Consider the following 22868-nt stretch of genomic DNA (forward strand, 5'->3'; position numbering starts at 1 on the left):
CAAAAAGAATCGTGTACTTATATCAAGAGAGGACATCACCTTTCTCTCATTTTTCATTTAAAACATTATGCTGAATAAACACAAACAGATGCTGACACAGAAAGTCAGAAGCAGTCCTCCTACCTGGTGTCTCCACTCTCTGGTAGTGGTAAGGGTTTACACATACTTCATCCTTTTTAAGATTAAAAGCATATTCACAGTTTTCAATTGCCTTAAGTTCATGGTGGCTGTGCAGGTCTGGCCAGCGCCAGAGGCGGCAGTAAATGACATGAGGCAGTCCCTTGCGGTGAGACACCTGCAGACGGCCATCGAGGGATCTGCAGGGGAGAGACGTGGAGAAGCATTTACACACTGCGTGCTGCCTCGGCCCCTCCAGCAACAGAGCACACAGATGGGGAGCTCATTCTCAGAACTTAGTGCGTTGACTCTGCTAGTGACATCTATACTCTAACTGAAAGGCTTCAAATGCCATGACAATGATCGTATCAAGCAATGTCAACTCATGTTTGAGCTGCTCAAACTATTGCCAGTGAATTTAGGGTTCATTAAAAGCCACTTACATACAACGAAGTATTTAGAATGATTGCTTCATATACTTTCTTTTTTTTTTAAATGCAGAACACAGTTGTTAAAAATAAATTCACACACTTAATGGTCCCTTCCACTGCTAAAGGCACCTCAAGGCTTTGCTGTGGCATGGATGCTTTATGGTTTTAAGCATAAGAACTCCCACAGGACTGCAAATAAGCCTATAAGCAGTCAGCTGCCCAAGTGATCCACATGGCAGTATAACTGCAATGCAAAACACATGAATGCACATCTTGTAAGGGCTGTACAGTTTATCTTCTTCACTTCATCTGCCTTGCTACCAGCTGAAAATGTTTTGCTAGTTTTAAGACAGACTGCATATGCTTACACAAATGCAGATGTTTATGATTGTTATGGGATGGGAGACAAACCTCAATACACAAATCAAGTAATGTGACATGAAAAAATAAAGACCCTGTTTAGAATTTGCCCACCATTAAGTACTGAAGAATTTACAAACAATTCTTTAGTAGCTCGTATCTGAGCCAATTAGCAAGATTTAACTGAAAGCTTGTGACATACAAAGCAGTTTAAACACTTTGTAAGATTAGGTCTAAAGAATTAAGTTTGCCAATTTTGTTAATATAAATACCAAATCACATTAGAGCTTGCATTTAACAAGTCTTCCCATTCTTTCAATAGCACTGGCGTGAAAAAGGAGTAACAGTAGAATTAAGAGTTTCATTGGTCAAAACATCAGCTGTGAACACACTGATCTCTACACTGGCAAGGAAATACTTCAAAATGCTGTACCATGAGAGGCCTAGGAATCATTTTAGTCTATTTTACAGCTAAAGCATCCCATTACAGACCCTCCAAAGCCAATCCCTCCCACAAGATTTTTATGATGCGAGAGAGGGCAGAATATTCACCTGGTTTGTTCAGAGAAGCTGTAAAGGCCTGCTGTATCCCACTGATCTATCGTGTTTGGTGTACTCAGTCCCCAAATTTCAGAGCAAGTGCTGTGCATAAATTGAAAACAAAAACAAAAAATTGATATGAATATGGAACATGGTTATTCAAAACACCATGAGGTCAAACATGGAAAAATGTACAGAATACTTCCTTTCACATAGAAGATAGAGCACTGTTAGACTGGCATTTAAACTGACATCTCATGCTATATTTTCTATATGAAGGAGGCTATCAAAATGGAACAAGTGATTCAAGGTAAATGATAAATGTTTTTAAAGGTGAACAAGTTCTCAGATTTTAAATAATTGATACAGTTGCAATGTTTCTTAAAACAGGCAAAACTTCCTCAGCCTAGTTCTTTACAAAATTCAATTTTAAAAGGTAGTTTCTGGGTTGGGTTGGTTTTTGGCTTTTTTTTTTTTTTTTTTTTTTTTTTTGTTTTTGTTTGTTTCTAAACATAAACTGCCCTAAGACTTCAAAGAAAGGCTATGTGTATCCAAAACTGAACATCACAATCTAAAGTTCAAGTATCACCACTTGATTAATCAGCATTAATCTCATTTTCCATGCACAGAGTAATTTGTTGCTATTCTGAAAAACAGAAATTCAAACTCTGAAGAAAAACACATTATAGCTGATATTTAACTGTTTTCTGTACTCTCCTTGATTAAACAGCTAAATATTCTTTCACACAGTACACAAAACAGAATGCTTTACAGTGTAGTACCTTAAGATTCAACTATCACATAACTTTTATTGCTAAATCAAGCAGGAGAAAAGGAAAGGCAGCTAAGCCTTTACCAAACTGGCTCAAGGAGCAGATCACAATAGAGAAGATAAAGGAAAATTCAGTCATAGAAACAAATTAAAGCAGAGGCACATTTAAACAAAGCAAGAAAACAGCATAGGATTGTAATCAGGCAGCAGACTTTCAGAAGCATAAATGAAGCTCAGTTCTATAACCTACTTGCTCAGTGACCACTGAAAACACTTTATTTTATGTAAGTAACATACTTATATACTCTCACTTCAGAAATGGAGAGAATTTGTTTCACAAGCAAATCTCTCCTTCCTAATTATGCAGCCTGAAGTTGGCTTGTTGCTGTATTACCTTTAAAATTAACAGCCTCTGAAAAGTTGCAACAGGAAGAATCCAAGGTCACCAAACTTCTGATTTTAAATACAAGTGTTGTGACTGAAATTTAAATTACCAAGTTTAGCTGATACACTCAAGTTTTAATTGAGTGCTTAAGAAAAGAAAAGTGAGGCTGATGTTTTTTTTCTTCTCATTACACAGGGAAAATTCATTAGTGTTACAAAACAAAAGAGCAGACAGCACTTCATTGGACTTGAAACCACTGTCAGGGCTGACAACCACCTCAATTCCACAGTGACTTTTAATAAAACCTAAGTGCTGGCAACTGGTGAAGGCAATGAACGGGTCTTGCTTCCTTCTTGCCTCTACCACATACCTCATTTCTAATGCCATCCCAGTAAGGCTGAAACATGCATGCCAGTGAGAAGCGACCCAAATCAATAAACAGGCTATCTGACCAGAGAACAAACATGGCTGAAAATACATGTTTTGAGATACTTTTCAGTCAGATCACTTCTCTTCACCATAGTTATATGAGCACTACTAAGTAGGAGGAGAGGGTGGCAACAGACTGCTTTTATCAGAATTAAATATGTTAAATAAAGCCTTTTGATATATTACTGATTATAGATACAAGTAAAATCTTGTACTAGATGACTTTGCCTAGTAGAGAGCAGCAGAGAGCCAGAGATGAAGGCCCATTCTCTGGCACAGATCCAGCTCTTCAGAGAAGCCAACCACCAAGCATCCAGATCTCAAGGAGATCACAGCTCTCCCGAAGGAGTGGGCAAAGAGGGATCCTGCCCATGGCTGCATCAGCAGGGCCTGCAGCCTCTCTTTTCCACATTCCTAAGATGCAGTCAGAACCCTGGGTCGCCAGAAGCTTTGCAAGGATTGAAGCAGTTGCCCTGAAGACACGTGGACACCAGGGAGCATCTCCGCACTGTACTGTGTCCTTAAATATGCACCACTAGAGCTGCTAAGACAGATCATCTTTACATGCAATTAGAAGAACAATCAGCAGACACAAAGCCTGCTGCATATTAATTGACACAGTGAGCTCTGACAGCTCACTACCTTTGAGCAATGGATCCTTCATACAAAGCAGTGCTCCAAAACTGTGGAGCTGTCACACAGATTACACATTCCCAAAATTGTCGGGGGCATCACTGGTGTAAGCATGACATTGCCATGCATTTGGTTCACAAGGCTTTTAATACAGCACATGCAAAAGTAAAATTTCATAGCCCTTGACAAAACAAGATGAACAGGAACAGTATTTTATATTGCTAACCTCTTCTCCCTATTAATATTTAAAGCTGACAGCATTCCACAACCTACAGAAAGACAAACAGTATCCTGAAGCAGACTGTGTGACAGAGCCACAGCTTGGAATGAAGCTTAAAACACCATGGAGGGAGGACAGGCCAAGAGGCACAGAAAAGTGATCAGTCAGAGCAGCTCCCAAGTCATTGGTTTACATGATGTGCTATCCTCCAGGATACACATCTGCTTGGAGTTGGGATTAGTACTAGTGTATTACTGTTTCATCTACACCAGGACTATACTTAAACTCCAGTAATGCACAATCAAACACAGAAGAAAGAGCCTGCAGGAAATCATTCCATATGATCAATGAAGTCAGCTCAACAAAGATTTTACTGCTTGCTGGAAGAAACATCTAAAGAAATAAAGAGGTTTCTCTACTTCCTGCTGACATAAAAGATCCATTGCCCACAAGGTGCAAGACCATCCCCTCACTACGTCCCCTAGGCAATAAATCAAGACTCTAAAATTCACACACACGCACACCAGATCAAAACTAAATTCCTCACAACCTTAAAAACCGTACTTCAATACACAGCACTTCCATGAAAGGCCACAGTATGTTCATTCATACACAAGCCATTGCCTGACAGAGGGCAGGCATGTCTACTCGTCCCTGAAAGGTGGTGCTGGAAAGGTGACTGAATTCTGACAGATGTTTTAACCACCCGTAAAACCATCTGAAAATAAGACAGATTTTTAATAGTGCAGAATTACTGCCTCAAAATAAACAGGAATCATTCACTCCTAAATCTACCTTTCTGGAGCATCCAAAATCTTGTGTGGTGCAGAGTCCTTTCCATGCGTTAGTCCATAAAGGTTTCAGGAGAATCAAGTACTAACATCTGTACTCATAAGTCAAGCCTTGTCTGGAAATGTTCCCAGGCCCTGGAACATGATCATGTATGCTAGAAAGCAGCTAGGACATTCCCCAGCACCAGGCTGCGCCAATTACTGTCCTCCCACACAATTCCCAGGTTTGTGAGTCGCACACCATCGGGACCCAGTCACAGTGGACAATTCAGATGCAGCTCCCCTGCTCGGCTAGCTGAGGGCTGAAGAGAATGGACAAGGCAGTCCTGAGCCAGTTGGACAGAGCCTGGGAACGTTCCCAGGCACCTTTAATTTATTAGGAAGGAGGCAGCCAAAGCATATCACCATTTCACCCTCAGTAAGCACTCAAGCTGAAGCCTGGAAGCACACTTCAGGCTTTGTATTTTACCAAACAAGGGGGTTTGGTTTTGAACTCGCTGTACACTGTATCACTGGTAAGCCATCATTGTTTTCAAAATATAATTTGGCTTCTGTGTCACTGTACCTAAATGTTTCCTGTGCAGAGAGTGTTTAAATATACTCCAAAACACAAGTTCAAAGCTAATGTACTTCCTCTCTCCTGGACACTTTCATTCCAAAGAGCATTTTCACTGCTGTTCTTAAAACAATTTGTTGACAGAAACAAGCAAACATTTGGTCCACAATACAAAAGCTAGTTTTTTATCTTTTCAACACTTTTCAACAGTAGCTCCCAACAGCAAATCATCATGTTCTGTGGCCTTTAGTACTCCATGCCTCAACAGAAGATTGTTACTTTTGCAGTTCCCACAAGTGAATTTATTATAAGGGACTTCAGGGATATAAATACCAATTTGGCTCCGATTCCCAGGTGAGGAGGATGGTCTAATAGGAGAAAACTATTTCCTAGAGAAAGAAGAAGTGCTGAAAAAAATATTTGCAAGGAATAAGAAGCACTCTTTGAGATCAATCACTTTTAGGGAAACCAAATCTAGCAGGTATGTGGTTAAGCTGCTACACACTAAACCTGGGACAACTGGGGTTTGGGACTCTTTAGGACTGAGGTGGTAAAGAAAGGATCAGATAAATTTATACGCAGTGGAACCAAAGCTACTTCTGTCAGCTTTCCCTGAATGGAAAGGGTTGTAAGAGCTGGTGTTTCAACCTGACTTTTTATCTGCTTATAAGGAATATCATCTCATATGATACTGTGCAATTCTGGCAAGAAGAATCTTTAATGTGGCTATCAGCGTGCAACGTTCACAGTATGCCTTCACTTCTTCCATTTCATCATTTCCTTTAACAGGAAAATCTGAGTTCCAAAAAACCTATACTCTGGGCAAGAAATTACCTACACAGCAATGAGCTGTAGCAACGCTTTACTATTTTCACACAAAGTGACAAATCTGACTGTCTTTATTCAGTAAGACAGAAAACTCTGACATACACAAGAAACATGTGGACACGGGACAACCCCAACTACTATGGAAGATAATCTGCAAGTATTTGTATTATCTACAGATGATGTTCCCAGTCATTATTCCACTACCTTAGTGGAATAACAGTTAACTGTAAGTCTACTAAAAAAACTGGGCTATCAAGTCCTGGTACAAATACAAATAAATTGTTGATCTGCCCACAACAAAATTAACATAGAAAACAGTTTGTGCTACACTCATGAGTAAGCACTAAAATTATTTTAAGGCAGTGTATCTCAACCAGAGGAATACTGTCTCTATCAAAATTCATACCAATTAAAAAAACCCTACATTAATGAAATAGTTTAAAGAAATGCACTGTACTGATCTTCATGAGTCCAAAAATACACATGGAGCTCTTATTATCTGGAACACACTGCCCAAAACCAAGTTCTTCTATTTGATACGTTTAGGTGGTAAAGGACACTGCAGGAGAACACTGAACAGGGTAAGATGACCTGTGACAGCACAACCTCATCTCAGTGAATATAGAAAGACTTTTGGATCTTGGCTTGTGGCAGCAGTAATTGTAACTAGAAACATCAGCAGTTGGAGACGTATATACACAGATCAATCCACAAATCCCCTCACTCATGTCCAGATGCCAACTATTAAAGCCTACTGGTACCCAACATCGGCTACTTAATTAGGATCAGTTTCTCAAGACAGTTAAAAGCCAGATGTACTGATTTGCAGATCCAAGCAAGTATGTGCATGCATTGACCAGATATTCATGGCCACAGCATCAACATGCTCATGTCTATACATAGCACTGCACATCCTCCAAGACATCCCTGCACCTTCCCTGAGAGCACTTGCAAAGCAGAAGATACAAACAGGGATAAATGAGATAGATCTTGTCAACAATACTCATTTTTACAGAGATGTTTATTTGAGGCTATAGCTGAAAAACCTGAAGCCAAAGAATTTTAATCAGTACCCAGTATGTGACAGTTTTGGTGTGCACCAAAACTATCACACACAGTGCTTGGGCTGATCTAGGTATATTACAAGTTGTTGCTATCATTAATTTATTACCAATTTTTATTGAGAAACAGACTGAACAAATAACTATCCTACCCCTATTTACAGTGTTGGTAACTCCTTGTGCTCAAGGTACTTTTTGTACTAAATTAAGTGCTTGCAACAAGTACAACATCAGATGGAAGCAGGCAGAACCACTTGAAAGATATTTACATATGAAGTACCAGAAACTCTATAAAGAAGTCGTTAAATATTGTCACAATTCATATATAACTGTAGTTACACATTTTTTCTTCGAAGTCTTGCAAGGTGGAACAGCTCTAAAGGAGCTAAAACACACTGAGTTCAGTTGGCAGCCTCCTCTTTACCTGAAGTGGTAACACTAGAAATATGACAAATAAAACCTGAAATGCAAATAGCACTGTGCTAGTCAAAGCCCACATTATACAGAAAACATTACAGAAATGGTCTTGGACATTTAATTTGCTTATTTGTGAAGTATTACACTGAGCCCCTAATATCCTTCCTGAATCTTTCACATCTTTCAGAATCTGCAGCCACTAACAAGTCTGCCAAGTTCATGTTCAAGGCAATCTTCTCCATTTGCCTTTCTCCTGCATCTTATAATCATGAGCCTTTCTCCCACTGAATCTAATTTGTCTGCCCCTACGTTTTCTGAGGCACTCATAGTGCTGGAGCTGTGGTTGAAACGAAAAATAATTTCAGCAATCTGTGACAGTACTCCATTTATCTCTTAAAATGGGAGATGAGAATCAAAGTTAGTTTTCCAGTTCTAGAATTCTCACGCAAAGTCTGCCCTACAGAAGTGAGCCTGATGTTGGTTTTCCCTGTTTTTACTCAAAGACTAAACAAGAAAAAAATGCAACAACAACAAAAACGATCAGACTTTTCACTTGAATTAGAAAAGTTACTTATACAAGCAAGCAGGCACCTTTATACTAGCCTAACATTTATCAGGCTTACAACCCTGTTATTTTGCCAAGTAGGCAGAAAAGAGGCAGAAAATTTGCTTCAAGAGCTACACCAAGCTATCCAAATTGGAGTTAGAGCAATGGTAAAAAATGGCCATTAGACTTATGGAATCCCATTTTCTCATAACAAATGGGCAATTCCAGTGCTTTAGCTCTGCTCATGGCTGCCTCTGTAAAATTGACCAGAGAAAACAGGTTGAAGTCTGAAAACTCCAGATCTGTACCTTGTATAAAAGACCTGTACCTTTCTTTTATAAGAAATAAATCAATCTTGCTATGTAATGTCTTAGATCCAAGAATTCAGAGCAATGTAGTGAGCAGGAAGCCAAGGCAAGAACCACAACACTGACTTGGCCTCCAGTTTATCACTGGTATGGCTACACTGAAGCTGCATTTCTGTGAACACACTGCCCATTGCACTCCACTGTTTCTACCTTTGAGAAAAGGACCAGTGAATTGATATATGGAAGAACAGAATCCTTCTCATATTAGTTACCTTCTTCCTGATGCAACTGAGATTCAAGAACAGCTGAGGAGATATACCAAGCCTTTGAAGCTAGTTCAGGAATGGCCTCAAAGTCTCCAGTAATAGGAAAAACTGAATTAAAACGCTTAAGTGTAACAGCAATTAAACTAAGCCAGCATTTTAAAAAGTTCACTTGCTTACATTGATACATTGTACATGAGTATTGTACTCAGCGCAGACAGCTCCTAGCAAACCTGCCTGAACATGGTTTCCTTAATTCTGGGTTTCAAATGAAAATAGCTTTTTATGGAAATATTCTTTTATATTCTGATTTGACAGTCCTTTCTGCATACTGACAATTAGCACTTTTGCCTGTAACAGTCTAAAATGCCTACAAACGCTAACTATATTACCAATCTTTCCAAGCAGCACCTCAGCTAGTGCCTGAACAAATCCACTAAAATGCAATCTGGTTGTCCTAAATGCCTCAACTACTGAAATGCATGCTGCTTATGTTTCTTTTCCCCATGCTGAGGGTGACAGGGGAAAAGAATGCTGACTCAGTGCACTATGCTGACTTAGGAAAGACTAAAACAACCTGCAATAAGGACACGAATGCTAAGCTCCTTTCATGACAGATCTACCATACTCCTCCTTTGAATTATTTTGCATCCCTGCAGAACTGATCAATGTCTTCACTTGCATCTCCAGCATTCCATGTTATAGTGACATAATGTCATCTGCTCACTTAAGTGTGCAGAACCAGGCACACACATTCATCAAATGGAATGACTCAGAGCTACAGCAGTTCATTCCTGCTTGTCAATGACATCAAGTTACAGAGGTCCTGATCTCATTATCCTGCAACAGAAAATATAAAGTTTCAGTAATTCAGCATGAAATAATGATTTCTCATCCAATCATCTGCTAGAGGGATGACCTAATAAGTTAACGAACACCAAATAAAAACCACAGGTATGAATTCTTGTTGAAAATTATCAATACCACTCTGTGGTGGCACTTGCCCTTTGGAGGAGCTAGACAAAGGTTCTTTTATGTAGACAATTCTGTGATAGAAGCTGGGGTAGAAAAGCAGACCCCTAGAAAAGTTCTGTTAAAGGGCTGTATTATCAACCAGAGTAAATGAATATTTACATGTATTTACACACAACTGTAGGTGGACAGTTTAGGTAGTTACAGGTAGTTTGCCACCAGAATCTCCCATTCTTAAAGGCAGAAATAGAGCCTGGCAAGTCTAGGAAAAGGATACCAAGTACTGTCTTACAAAGTCCTGGACTTAATCTTCTTGTAGAACTGAAATCACAGATTTCTCTCTCAGCACAAACTCAGCAAAACAAAAGTGTGGGCTGTGCACTGATCATCTACAACTAGGAGTGCTTCCTCAAGTATCTCTAACCCCTTAGATTTACTTATTTAAGCAACTGGCCTTACACAGTTACTAAAAAAAAAAAAAAAAAAAAAAAAAAAGAAATTAAAAAAAAAAATTTGCTTTTCCTCCTTCCCCAGAATCCAAAAGCAGACCTTTATGCTTCAAGCAGAAGACACAGATACTTGCTGAAAACTGTAACTACCTTCTCTCCCTCCCTCCCTCCCTCCCTCCCCCCACCCCACAGGCACGTTCAAGACACACCACAAGCAGCCAAGAAGGATACACTTATGTATGTGCATATTTAGTGGAATATAAATCAGGAACCATTACACAACCTCTCATCTTTCAGAATGCTTTTACGAATAAAGTTTACATAGAACTTTATAAAGCATATTCAAAACCATTACATCAAATACAAAATGCAGCATCTGAACCGAGGAAAATGACTTAATAACCTTCCTTATAAATAGATGTATGCTAAAAAAATTAACACATCAAAATAGCCAGAAAAGCAGGAGGCACAGGATGCAATTAACCTCTCTAACACTGTGGGAAAAGAAAAAAAGTCATTGAATAACTCCCATTTACTTCAGATTAAAACTTCAAGGATGTCCACAGGGGACACGAAAGTGGAACGTGATGTACAGAAGATACTGTTAGAGCCCAGCATTCGAGGGCTGCTGCCCAGGGCCAGTAGCTGATTTTCTCTAGTGCTGCTGAGTGCCAGGCCAACAAGCGATCTTGATGAACAGCCTATGCTTCTGTTGCCTTTTCTAAAGGAACACTTCTTCCTGGTCAAATGTGCAACAAACTGCCTACATAGGCAAAAATACAGATACAAGGCTCTTCAAAGCACTTTATCATCCTCCCTTCTCCCAAATCCTGACTTGCTAGCCCAGTGCAGACAGAATAAAGCAGTCCACAACAACCAGTGCTACCTTTATTTTTCTCTCAATGCTACGAGATCCTGGAAGGATAGAACCTCAAAGTTCAAGAGCAAAGTTCCCAGGACGCCATGGAAACCAAGTTGAAGTAAAATATTCCTTTCTTTTCTCATTGTCCATATGGTCTGCTCAGACACAGATCTGATCAAGGAGTTTCTACTCTCTGCTCAAAGGCAGGTGGGGAGTAGAACTTGAAAATCTCTAAATGACAAGGTCAAGCAACACAGAGGTGGTGTCAGGACTGAGAAATAAAAGGCATGCAGTGCAGCTCAGCCTCCTTCAAGGCTCAGCAGGGAGCTGGCCACAAGTCTTTTGCTCAAAGACCAAAGATGTGGAGCATCCAAAAGCAGCCCACGGAAATCATGAGCTAACAGCTTTGCTGGGAAACTTGCCCTGCAGTTCCCCTACTCCCAACCAAACACCACACAGCTTTCAGCAGCTCTGCATCTCACAAACACTAAAGCAGTCTAACTGGAGGTAAGAGGAACCTAAGCATGGAAAAACTGCCCCCAGTCACATGTTCCAAAATAGCCATCAAAACCAATCACTCCTAGATGCCCTGTATCTACTGAAGATGACAAGTGTACAAGAGCATTCACAATGGCAGCTCTCTAAAGACTAACCAAGGGGTGGAGGGAACTCAACAACAAAAAACAAACAACCCCATGCAACAAAACCAACAATAAAGAAAAACCTATTACCATATAAACCTACAAACACTGAGGCCGTGGATGTTTATGCTTTAAGATGGCATTATTGAAATGGTAACTTGGAGTTCCTACATTGCTTTATTCATTATACTGTTATTGCCGATAAAGATTTTCTAATTGCTGCAGTTTCACATCTTTAGAAACATAAACTACTCTGTGATAACATCAGGCAGTGGGTTATGATGACACCCAGTGCATTTTCACACGTTGATGTCGTATCATTCTTTACAGACCTGAAAATCAGAAATATCCAAAGACAAAGTACCTGTATATGAAGACCTATCCACCACAATATCGGCTGATATATCCACAACAACTGTTTTGTTAATAGCAGACAAATCTCACAGAAGATCATACTCCCAACAGACATTAAAAAATGACCTTTATCTCAAGTTCTCTAACCACTGTTAGTCACAGTAGGTGTGGTGAAAGCTTTCCCCACAAGCTAACAGGTACAGCTACCAAGGAAGTGCCAAGCCAAGTAATTTTTCTTGAGGAGTCCGTCATCCTTCAAGTGGGTGAGTGGCTGATGCTACCACCTGCGTGGGCTGTTTTGCAGCTGATAGACAGCTGAGAAAACATGAGATGTTTTGATTAACCTTCTCTAACTACTGTGTATTTGGGACAGTGAAGGGGAGAGATTAGCCCTTCAAGTCAATTGTCCACAGTCCTCAAAAAGGATGTTACCTTGGCAAAAAGATTACTCGTGGAACAACAGTTACAGGATCTTTTAAATACCTCATTTCAAACTGAAGTTTCCTCTGAACAGCCCCTATGACTTGCACATCCATCTCAAAACCCAAGAAGAACAACAGAGGTTATATGCTATGAAATGCTCAATGCAGGGAGGCCACCACAATCCCTGCTGCAGCCCGAGCCATGCACACCTGGCAGAAAACTGGTGAAGCAGAGAATACACTGACCTTGATCCATATGCTAAACAACAGACTGTCTTTATGAAAACATAAAGAAATACCAATGATTATATAGCTAAATTATAAGTGTTTCCTGTAAGGAATTTCAAATGAAGTTAAAGTTTGAGCGTTAGAGAAAGCTTCCCCGAGCAACACACTGAGGGTGAGAATTGAACAGTACTTGTGACATCACTTTTTGCCAAAAAAATACAAAGTTATGTCTGACAATGCCCATATTTCATTATGAGAATAAAGAAAACTCACAACTAGCTAGGAAGCCATAAAAAGCCTTGAAGAGTTGCATTATTCAGATAGAATAAATAAATGAAACATTTCTAAAATGTACTTTGCCTGTTTGCTTAGATATTATATTACTTCATATGCTTTTCATAAGACAAAATCAAGAAGGTAATAGCCAATGTGCCTGACTAGAAGCCTCTATTCTCCTCAGGCCCAGAAGAGAACATGGGACCCTACAGCAGATACTGTCATCAGAAAACTAGAATATGCAGGAGACACCTCTAGAATAAGAGCCAAAGTTACTTCCTGAGCTTTGCTGACTAGAGCTTAGGCAGAAAGGACATGTTAAGACCTTGGCCAAGTCCTGAAGTCTTCAACATCTTGCTCATGGTCCACACCCACAACATGCATCTGAAGACTGTGCCCACAAGTGCTCTTGCCTCACATCCAATTGCTTAACAGGTAAAACGCTTTCCCAGGACATCCAACAGTTTCTTTTCCTCACTCCACCTACCTGAAGTCAGCCCTGGTCTACCACCACCTGCCCTCTGCTGAGGTGGCAGTTGCCCTGCTCTCTCTCTCTCTGTCCTATGGCAGCCAAAAAGATGAGTGTTTCAAAGGCTTAAGGAACACTAACATTTAAGTTAACAAATACATGGATTTTGCTGGAAGGAAAGCTGCTTAAATCCTTCTTGGAATATCTGTGGTTGTTTGCCAAAACATTGAGGGGCTCCCAGAGGATGAACAAACACATCAGCACTCAACTCCAGTAAAAATGTCTTCCCATCAGCAAACAGAACTACAGATTTTTTTAAATGACTGCCATTAATGCAGCTTGCACTAGGTAGAGCCCTTCTGTTTTCCTCCTATATTCATCTAATTGAGACATACAGTGGACAGCAAATGTTTGGGTACTAACTGTGTTTAGACAAGACATCAATCTGCAAGACAGGTACATGGGACAAACAGAACATTCAAAATTAAAATGCACAAGAACTGAAAAAGCATTTTTGTTATTGGTTTTGTGGAATTCATGGTTATGGACACATATGAATTCCCTTCCCTGGTATAGCTGTTCAGTTCATACTCAAGTTCCTCCCACTGCAGCAGAAATGGGAGAAGACAAAGAGAGTAAAGAATTATCAATGAGCTTGGGTCACTGGAGGCTGTGCTTCTGCAGGTTATGCAAACTGTAAGGTTCAGAAGCCACTCCTGAAAAATATAGTTGGGAGTCCATGAGATGAACATTTGAGTAGTCTACTAGAGACAAGGCTTTTTCAGGGTTTTGACTTGAGTCAAAAACCATTTCAAACACAACTTTCTGTGCCACAAAGCTGCAAGATTCCACATCAGTTGGTATAAGCCTTTCTTCATGTTCAAACCTGCAAAACTACAGCATGAGGTGAAATTATTTCAAGCATCAGAGGAACTCAAAACCTTCCACAAAACTAAGGAGAAGTAAAGGCCAGTTCTGGGAGGTAACTCACTAACTGAACTAAACAGTAACTTTGAAATTCTGCATTTAAACTAAAACTGAGTATGCTTCACTTGCACCAGGCTTTTCTCTATCCACTACTCAAGAAAAGAACAAACCAAGCACTGAAAAAGGGGCCTGTCTACCTACAATTATGAGTGAAGATTCTACATGAAAATTCTCAACTCTAATTCTAAGACTTCCTTGTATATTTGGTAATGAAAAGCCACAGTTTGGAGGATTTTTCTGCACAAATGCTGAAGTCAGATTACTGTGCAGCACTTGTTCAAGGGGATTTCCCCAACCTCATTGTTCTTCTGCCAATTCTAAAGCATATGCAGCGAGATGTGAACTTACTCCAGCTCCCGATTGTTCTCTTGTATCCTGCCAGTCGGCTTCAAACAATGCAACATGACAGAAACCAAAGAAAGCTGTTCATGATGAGACTATGGCATTGTACACAGTAAATTTTAGAAGCTTTCCACCAATCAGCAGTGCAACTGAGTCAGAGTAAGTGAAAAAAAAAAACAACTCCAAGTAGTAAACAAGACATGGGAAATTACTTTTATTAAATTAGCAGGTGTACATTACAAGTGGGATTAAATCAGTAGGGAGCCTATTAAACAGCTATTTGTGTTCAAAGCTGCAGCAGTAAAGGAACTGCAGTATCTTGTTTAGCCTATAAATTCCTCCTAGACTAACAGCCTGAGCGACATACTTGGGAAGTTTCTCATGTAAAATTGGCTAGGTTGTCATAAAACATTCACACTAGTAAAAACAGCACTCAGGTGTTTTGTTACAGTACCAAGAAAACTAAAATGGCTGACTTTGACAGAAGAATATAATGAGGAGAGGAATCTTCACCACACTGAATAGCTGGCCAGCTAAAGGCATGAGTTACCACAGCAAGATAGGGAACAATTTGGCATAGACTGGGACTGGGTAAAGACTGACTCCTTTATTGGAGAAAAAAAAAAACCTATTTATGAGATAATTTGGGGCTCAGTATTGACAATAAAGCACAGTCAATATATTTTTTTTGAGTGAACTAATACACCTTCTTAAAGGCAGCATGAACTGTCAAGATGCAGGTATTACTCTTCCTAGTCAGAACTTGCTAACAGAACCTACTGTGCAGGTAAATTGATAAAGTAAACACAAGCAGCCTTGGCATCAGTTGTTAACCTGATAATTAACTGCAAATTAAAAATTTAAAAAAAAAAAAATCAAGCAAGCCTAAACACTTACTTTAACATTTATTTTTGATTCAGACTTTTCCTGCTTCTAACCATTAAGGCAATCCTAATCAAGAGCAGCATCAACTTAAACAAAGAACTTTCACAAATCTTAACCATTCACATTGTCACCCCCAAATTTGCTTTCACATCACTGATAATCCAACAGCAAAAAATACTTTAAGCTTTCTCTCTAAACAATTAATATGCCTTATAGCAGTGAAGGTGGCATTATTACAACCCTTAAAAAAATATGTATCTCCATTTATAGACAGAAAAATAACAGCAAATTAGAAACTTAGGTTACCTGGAAAAAGGCAGGAAATCCAAGGCCAGAATCCACATTCCCCCAGCCTTTATCCAGAATTCCAGTTAGTATACAATGTAATCCTCAAAATTCAACATTTCTTCCTTCTGACTTGAGAGACAAGCTCCTTTGAACTACACAGCATTTTGCTACTTGCTAAGTATTTTTCACATTTGTATTTTTACACATTGACCTAGCTCAAATGACATGCCAATACTCCCTGCTTGGCACACCAACTCTAACAAATTATGTGGGTAAGTCACATGGCTTCCTGAATTGCAGGAGCTTAAAGCTGGCAGCCATAAGTATCTTTGTTTAATACTCTAAGACTTCCTTTTTCAGGATGACATCATTGTAAGATGCTGTAACCTGAGCTATGCCTACACTAAAGCTTAACCTCAGCTAGAGCAATTCAGTCCTCACCACCAGCCACAGCTGTGCCACAAAACAAGTTAACAGTTATGTTTTAGTATTTGTAATTAAACCCCACTCAATTACACTTGAACACAACTGCTATCCTTAATTTCAGTTAAAAGTTCATTTCATTCCACCCCCTGCCATGGGCAGGGACACCTCCCACTGTCCCAGGCTGCTCCCAGCCCCATCCAGCCTGGCCTGGGGCACTGCCAGGGATCCAGGGGCAGCCACAGCTGCTCTGGGCACCCTGGGCCAGGGCCTGCCCACCCTCCCAGGGAACAATTCCTTCTCAATATCCCATCAAACTCTGCCCTCTGGCAGTGGGGAGCCATTCCCTGTGTCCTGCCACTCCAGGCCCCTGTCCAAAGTCCCTTTCTTATAGTCCATTGAAGGTATCTGAAGAAGCTCTCAGGTATCCCTGAAGAGAGACTATTCCAGTAGGAAGTGGCAGTAGAGGAAAACAAAGCTATTAGAGAAAAAAACAAACATTACCTTGTGCTCATATCCATCCTGTGTTGTACTCCACACATGAAATACAGCAACATTATTACTCAAATAGGAGAAAACTAACAAAATTTGCTTTTAGACTATAATGTGGGAATTATATTGAAAGGGTTAATAATAGAAGGAATAACAGTATTTAACATGATAACATTACCAACATTGCCATATTAATTGTTAAACTCTAGTTTAGACAGGAAGTTTCAGGGAGCCTTGAAGTCAAACCTCATGTGAATTTTTATTTCCCACTGTATGTCCATGCAACATCTAAAGGTGTTTTGCAGCCTCGAGTTTGAACATGTCATTTTACATAATTAGGGCAGCATCCTTTTTTCTATAACCACATCCTTTAGTCTTTTACAGAGAACAATACTTAAGTTCCACCATAATTATGGGACTGCAGAATAAGGGCAGTTTGATTCTCCTGCTACACCTTTCCTATGAACACATCCAAAGTACTCATAGCATCAAATATCATAAGGAGGAGCACAAGATTATGAAGCTGATCTTGGCCAATATCCCCCAATCTCAGCTGTTTCTTGCAATACTTCCAGAAAAGATTTATTTGGCTTTGTTCTAAAGAATGTTTTTATTGAAATTCCAACAAAAGGAAAACAGAGGGGGGGTCTGCTTCATCCTCAATAAGCCTGTCATGAGAAAAGGGAGTCAATTTATCAACAAGCGATTTACAAGCATATTATTCCTGTAATCTCAGCAAGAACTTTGAAGCATTGTCTTAAATATCTATACATATTTTTGAAAGCTTAAGATGTTCAACTATAGTTTTCATGCATTTTCATTTACATCCAACTGAACGGATCCAGACCGAGAAACACTACATGGTTTGAGGACATTTTTTATACATTAAACTATGATTAAGCGTCCATCCCCAACTTAAATAGTGAATTATCCCATCTCTGCTACAAACTATCAGAAAGTGCCAAGTTTTCTTTCTGGGAAAACAGGTTTCACCTCTGTCTGGACTGCAATGTTATTGCAAGTGCCTACCACTGTCCTCTTCACTAACTTGCTCATAGCTTAGCAGACGTTGGGAACTCTCCTAGAACAGTTCCCAGAGAAACTTTCCCTGCACCCCAGTTTAATTGCTGAAATCACCCGTGTCCTATGGCTTTAACCTGAGAAGGAACAAAGGAGTACCTGTAGTGCTCTCCTCTGAAGTAACCTATTTTTGGGAAAGATATTAAACCCTGAAAACAATCTATTCTAGAAGCTGCATCAGCTTGACAACTCAGCTCTATTAGTGATCAAAAACATTTCTAAAACTAGGTTACTGCACTTACCTATGTGATCACTTTCCTGACAAATATCCCCAAGAAATTCAAGACAACATGCTAACTGGTAGAAGGTTTGTTTTTTTCACCTCTTTACACCTAAATTTACTTTCTACTCAGTTATGTGAAGAAAAAGGCATCAAAAAAAGCATTATTTTAAAAGATTTGTTTTCAAACAGCAGTTCCAAGCCAGCTTCCCAATATTTGAGCAGGGTATTTCTTTGCCCAGTGTACTCCTGCTGGTAACTCTTGTGTAGACACTGTGATCTGCAGCCATGTTTGGAGGCTCAGAGTGACCAATAAAGAGAGCCAATCTGCAGAAAACAATTTTAACATGGGCCATAAGCCATGCCTAGGCCCCTTGTCTTATTCACAGTAGGGAATGAGGAAAGGGCTGTGGGGCAAGCAACCAAAGGAATAACATTTATATAACAGAGAAACAGTTTCTTCAAAGGATTTTAATCAAGTCAAATGGCATTTTTTTTCATGCGTTTGACAAATTTTCATCTGATTCTGCAGTTTTAAGTATTGAAGCATTGCTGAGTACATCAGAAATACAGCAAAATTATGATATACTGGATTTATTTCCTGGATACTTAAAGTAAGCCTAAGAGAAGCTGTGTCAATAGCATTATTCACTTCAGCATCAAGAGCAGTCTTTCAGGCTCAGAAGTCACATGGATATTTATTTCACTAAAAAAGCCCTAACCAAACAACAACCAAACCCAAAAACACTACAGCCTTCAGATGCAATCAATGCATGCTGCTGCATTTTTACATTTTTTAGGAAAGAATATCAGAAAGGTATCCTGAATGCAATGCTTAAATAACAACATCCTATTTCCCCAGAAGAATCAGCAACAATCAATTCCATGGGAGCAGTTAAAAAAATTACCAGCCTTTACTATTGGATGAAGTGAAAGCCATACAAGTATGGCTTTAAAATATTTGAAATATTACTACTTCCTCCTAAAATCTCAAAGCACCATCAATGTTAATGAAGTTGATCAGTAATTCCAACCAATCACTTGATTTGTTACTGTGTGCTTCACCTTCCCAACACTCCCTCACTATCTTCCACATTCCCAAAACCATGGAACCCATTGTAGGATTTTCTCTTTGATTCTGAATGATACAAAAATTCAGAATTCAGCTCATATTGGAAGCAGAAGCCAGGTGCTTTAGAAATCTAAATATGGACCGCAAATTCCATAGATCATCTACATTCTTACTCTCACTCTAAGTCAAAACTGGGAAGCTGCAAAAAAAACAAGCAAGAATAAGGTTCTAAAAACCATGACACAGAGAAGCTCTCCTCATGTTAAACAAGAGGGACAGAAAGCACATGTAAGACCAGATCATACTAAAACTCCAATGGCAAAGCAGGCTGGAAAGGAAGAGCATGACAAGAGTATTAGCCCTTGCTCTGCTCTGGAAGCAATGGCTGCGTTTCGCTGGGGCTCTGAGGCACCTGCATGGTACCAGCACCCCAGCAGAGACTCTCTGAACTGCAGTTTCAGAAAGCTGGGCTTTTTAAACCTTTCTTCAGCCAAAAATCTGCCAGAGTGCTCTCCAACTTTCAACACTGCTCTACTTTTGTGATGCAATTCAATATAAATCAGCAGTAAAATTTACCTCCTCTGCAGGAACCAAAGCCCCCAATTAAAGCTGAGATTCAAGTGATAACTACAGCCCCACATACAGTATCAAAAGCAACTATATATAATAACTGTAATATGACTACTGCTATTAATGTCAACAAAAATTTGTCCAAATTCAATGCTTCCCTTCCCGTAGGCTTTGGTATGGTTTTGTGGTTTTTTATTTATTTATTTATTTCCAATTTTGAAAATAAATGAACTACAGCAAGTCAATATTATCCCAAACCTGACCCAACCAAACTCTTTTTACTAGTTGTACGTTATAAGGCACTTGAAAAAAGCAACTGTTTTGTGGTCCCATTTAAAAAGAGCAGAAATAAGGCATGAAGCATACCTGTACTCTTTTTAAGAGAGAAAAATGATTCAGCTGATCACACCAAAATACTGGGATGCTGAAACTAGTTGTGTTTTCATACTTTGGATTTCAATTCTCTGTGCTGTTACCACTGAAACAACTTTTTGAATAACAAAGATAAGACTATATGCCAGACTATATGCCAAAGATAGGACAATATGCCAGCTGATTATTCACTACATGGCATGGTTTGGTTTGTTAAATGCTTGGATTTCAGCCTCCACTAGTAACAAAGCATTTATAGACTGGGTTTTGAGGAACCAGGTCTAGTGGAAGATGCCTCTGCACACGGCCATGGCAGAGGAGTTGGAGCTAGGTGATCTTTAAGGCTCCCTTCAACCCAAACTAATCTAGGATTCTGAGATTCAAAAGAATAATCCAGGCTAGGAAGGAAGAAACTGCTCCATTAGAAGAAGGATGCTCACAATGTTTCTCCACTGACTACATCTTCTGCCCATGTCAAAACTGCATGAGAGAGCATGAAGACAAGTTCTTAAACGCCACCAAATTCATTTTGTATTTTAGAAAAGTGAACTCATGTGCCAACGTTTAGTTTCAGAATACACAAGGATTATGTGATTAGAATCCCACTGGCTCGTTGGGAGGATTCAGCAAGATAACTACAAATTACTTAGAGGGCTAGTGTCAAAAGGACTTCTGTACTTATTTAGCCTCTGCTCTAGATTACTGACCCACTTATGAAGAGCTAAGCAGTCCTGCTGTGCAATGCCAACACCCACTCCATCTGTTTGCTTCTGCTTTCTCAGAACCTCCATTAGTCTCGTAAGAAGTTGTGTTAATTACCACATGAGCAGCTTTTGTGTAGTACACACAGGATCAGCCTCCCTTAGTGTGCAGTCACCTTGACAAACAGCACAGGAGCGGAATAAGCCTGATTCAGCACAATTATCAATGACACACAGTAAGAAATGCAGATTTCTGAGTAGGTGATTTAATACTACTTTTGTTCAAGCTGCTTCTCAGTTTTGTGAAAAGTCTGTGGGAGTTTGGACGCTTTAGGTTTCAATGATGAAAAAGTATACTAGAGTTTAACACTGTATCAAACCTCTGGAAATCTCCCAGGGGACCAGAAATTTCTGAAACTGCAAATGAAACTTTTCTTTAGGCAATAATGCAATAGTGACAAACAGAAGCATTCCACGACAGTTGTTGATATCTGCACCAAATTAAAAACAGTAGTAAGTAAACTAAAGCTAACTAATAAACCAACATACACAAAAACCCTCCCCAAGCAGAACAACATTTGGAAAGCTAGCCCAGCTGTCACATCAGAACTGCATCTCAGCAGCTTGGCACCACAAACTTCCTGCTGACTAGTAAGGAAAAAAGTTTCAAATTCAGCATTTTATTATTTATCCCTGCTGATCTACAGATCTTTAAGACATTCATTAAAGCGGGTCTCAAGCAGTGGTTTCATTAACTTACTAAATCCAAGAACAGAATCTCCAAGAAGTCATTACAGTACCGAGTTGACATTCATTATTTCTTGGGAACGCAAACTACTGCTGTCAAAGTGAAATAATATCAACAATACAAAACCCAGCTATGAAATTAAAAAATTCTGTATGGCACTGCTGGCAGCCCTGATATCACCCTGCCCCTTAGTGCCAAAACAATTTTTAAATTTAAAATTAAGCCCTGTATAATAGCCAACACCAACAGAAAAACTCTTCCTGCCTAACTCTGAAGGTACTCAAGAGGAGCAAAATCCAGGTCCAGTTCTTTTTAAAGCTGAGTGGAGGACAGAGAACAGCAAGAACTGCTAGTCACAGAATATCTGTATTCCATTTTAAAGAATTATTTATTATGTCTACTTTAGCACAAAACGTCATACAAGCATACTCTACCATGAGTAGACTAGAGTCTACTCAAAAATAATAATGTATTAGAATACTGTTTGTTATCTTCTAACAAAATTCACTGTAAACATCTCTTTTTCTGAAATAACAATATCTACTGTTTCAGTATCCTTGAGGAGGGCTCTATAAAATCCAAGAGCTCTAGAACTTAAGTACACATTTTTATATTGTGTTTAACTTGTGTCATATGAAACAACTTCCAATTAAGTACCTCATCTGAGTCTCAGTAAAGACTCGCTAAATACACGGAGTCATCTCAAGAAACATAAAACCTTACAGGTTCCAATCTTAGTCTGCTGATAATACACTAAGACAAGAAAGCACTAATATTTGTGAATCTATTGTTTAAGTACACATTTTTATATTGTGTTTAACTTGTGTCATATGAAACAACTTCCAATTAAGTACCTCATCTGAGTCTCAGTAAAGACTCGCTAAATACACGGAGTCATCTCAAGAAACATAAAACCTTACAGGTTCCAATCTTAGTCTGCTGATAATACACTAAGACAAGAAAGCACTAATATTTGTGAATCTATTGTTTCCATCTGGCAAAGGGAGAAAGCAGAAGGCAAAACCAGAAATTTTTGGGTATATTCTAGGGAAGAAGCAGAGTGCAGCATTAGAAACAAAATGTGAAGAGAAAAATAGAAAAATAAGAATTAAAATAGTCAGTTATTCAGGGTATAGTCATGATTTTCCCAGACAGCTGTGTCAAATCGAAAACAGAATGCTGAAACCATTATCAGATAATAAGTACAACACATTTGATATATGGAATCATCAGTGACACCAGTCAAATCTAGCTTGCGCTATGATTAATACAAAGTTTGAAAGTAGCTAGGATGAATGCGCTAATACAGAAATGAAGTTCATAAACCAGATGTAGCTCCTCTCCCCTATAAATAACT

The 22868-nt window shown here is 39.2% G+C and overlaps 1 protein-coding gene across 3 annotated transcripts in view; it reads right to left on the reverse strand.

The window, feature by feature from the left end:
• SMAD2 (SMAD family member 2) overlaps window positions 1-22868 on the reverse strand; it is a 50058-nt gene that overhangs the window by 15069 nt on the left and 12121 nt on the right. For 2 of the 3 annotated variants that reach the window (XM_058824179.1, XM_058824178.1), the window contains exons 3-4: window positions 1461-1550; window positions 124-317 (exon numbers count right to left, since the gene is read on the reverse strand). In XM_058824179.1, the coding sequence (XP_058680162.1) occupies window positions 124-317; window positions 1461-1550 (284 nt within the window). The remainder of the gene's footprint in view (window positions 1-123; window positions 318-1460; window positions 1551-22868) is intronic. The other variant, XM_058824180.1, reaches the window with a different exon arrangement.

This window comes from Ammospiza caudacuta, chromosome Z (assembly GCF_027887145.1).
Source record: "Ammospiza caudacuta isolate bAmmCau1 chromosome Z, bAmmCau1.pri, whole genome shotgun sequence".
Classification (NCBI taxonomy): domain Eukaryota; kingdom Metazoa; phylum Chordata; class Aves; order Passeriformes; family Passerellidae; genus Ammospiza; species Ammospiza caudacuta.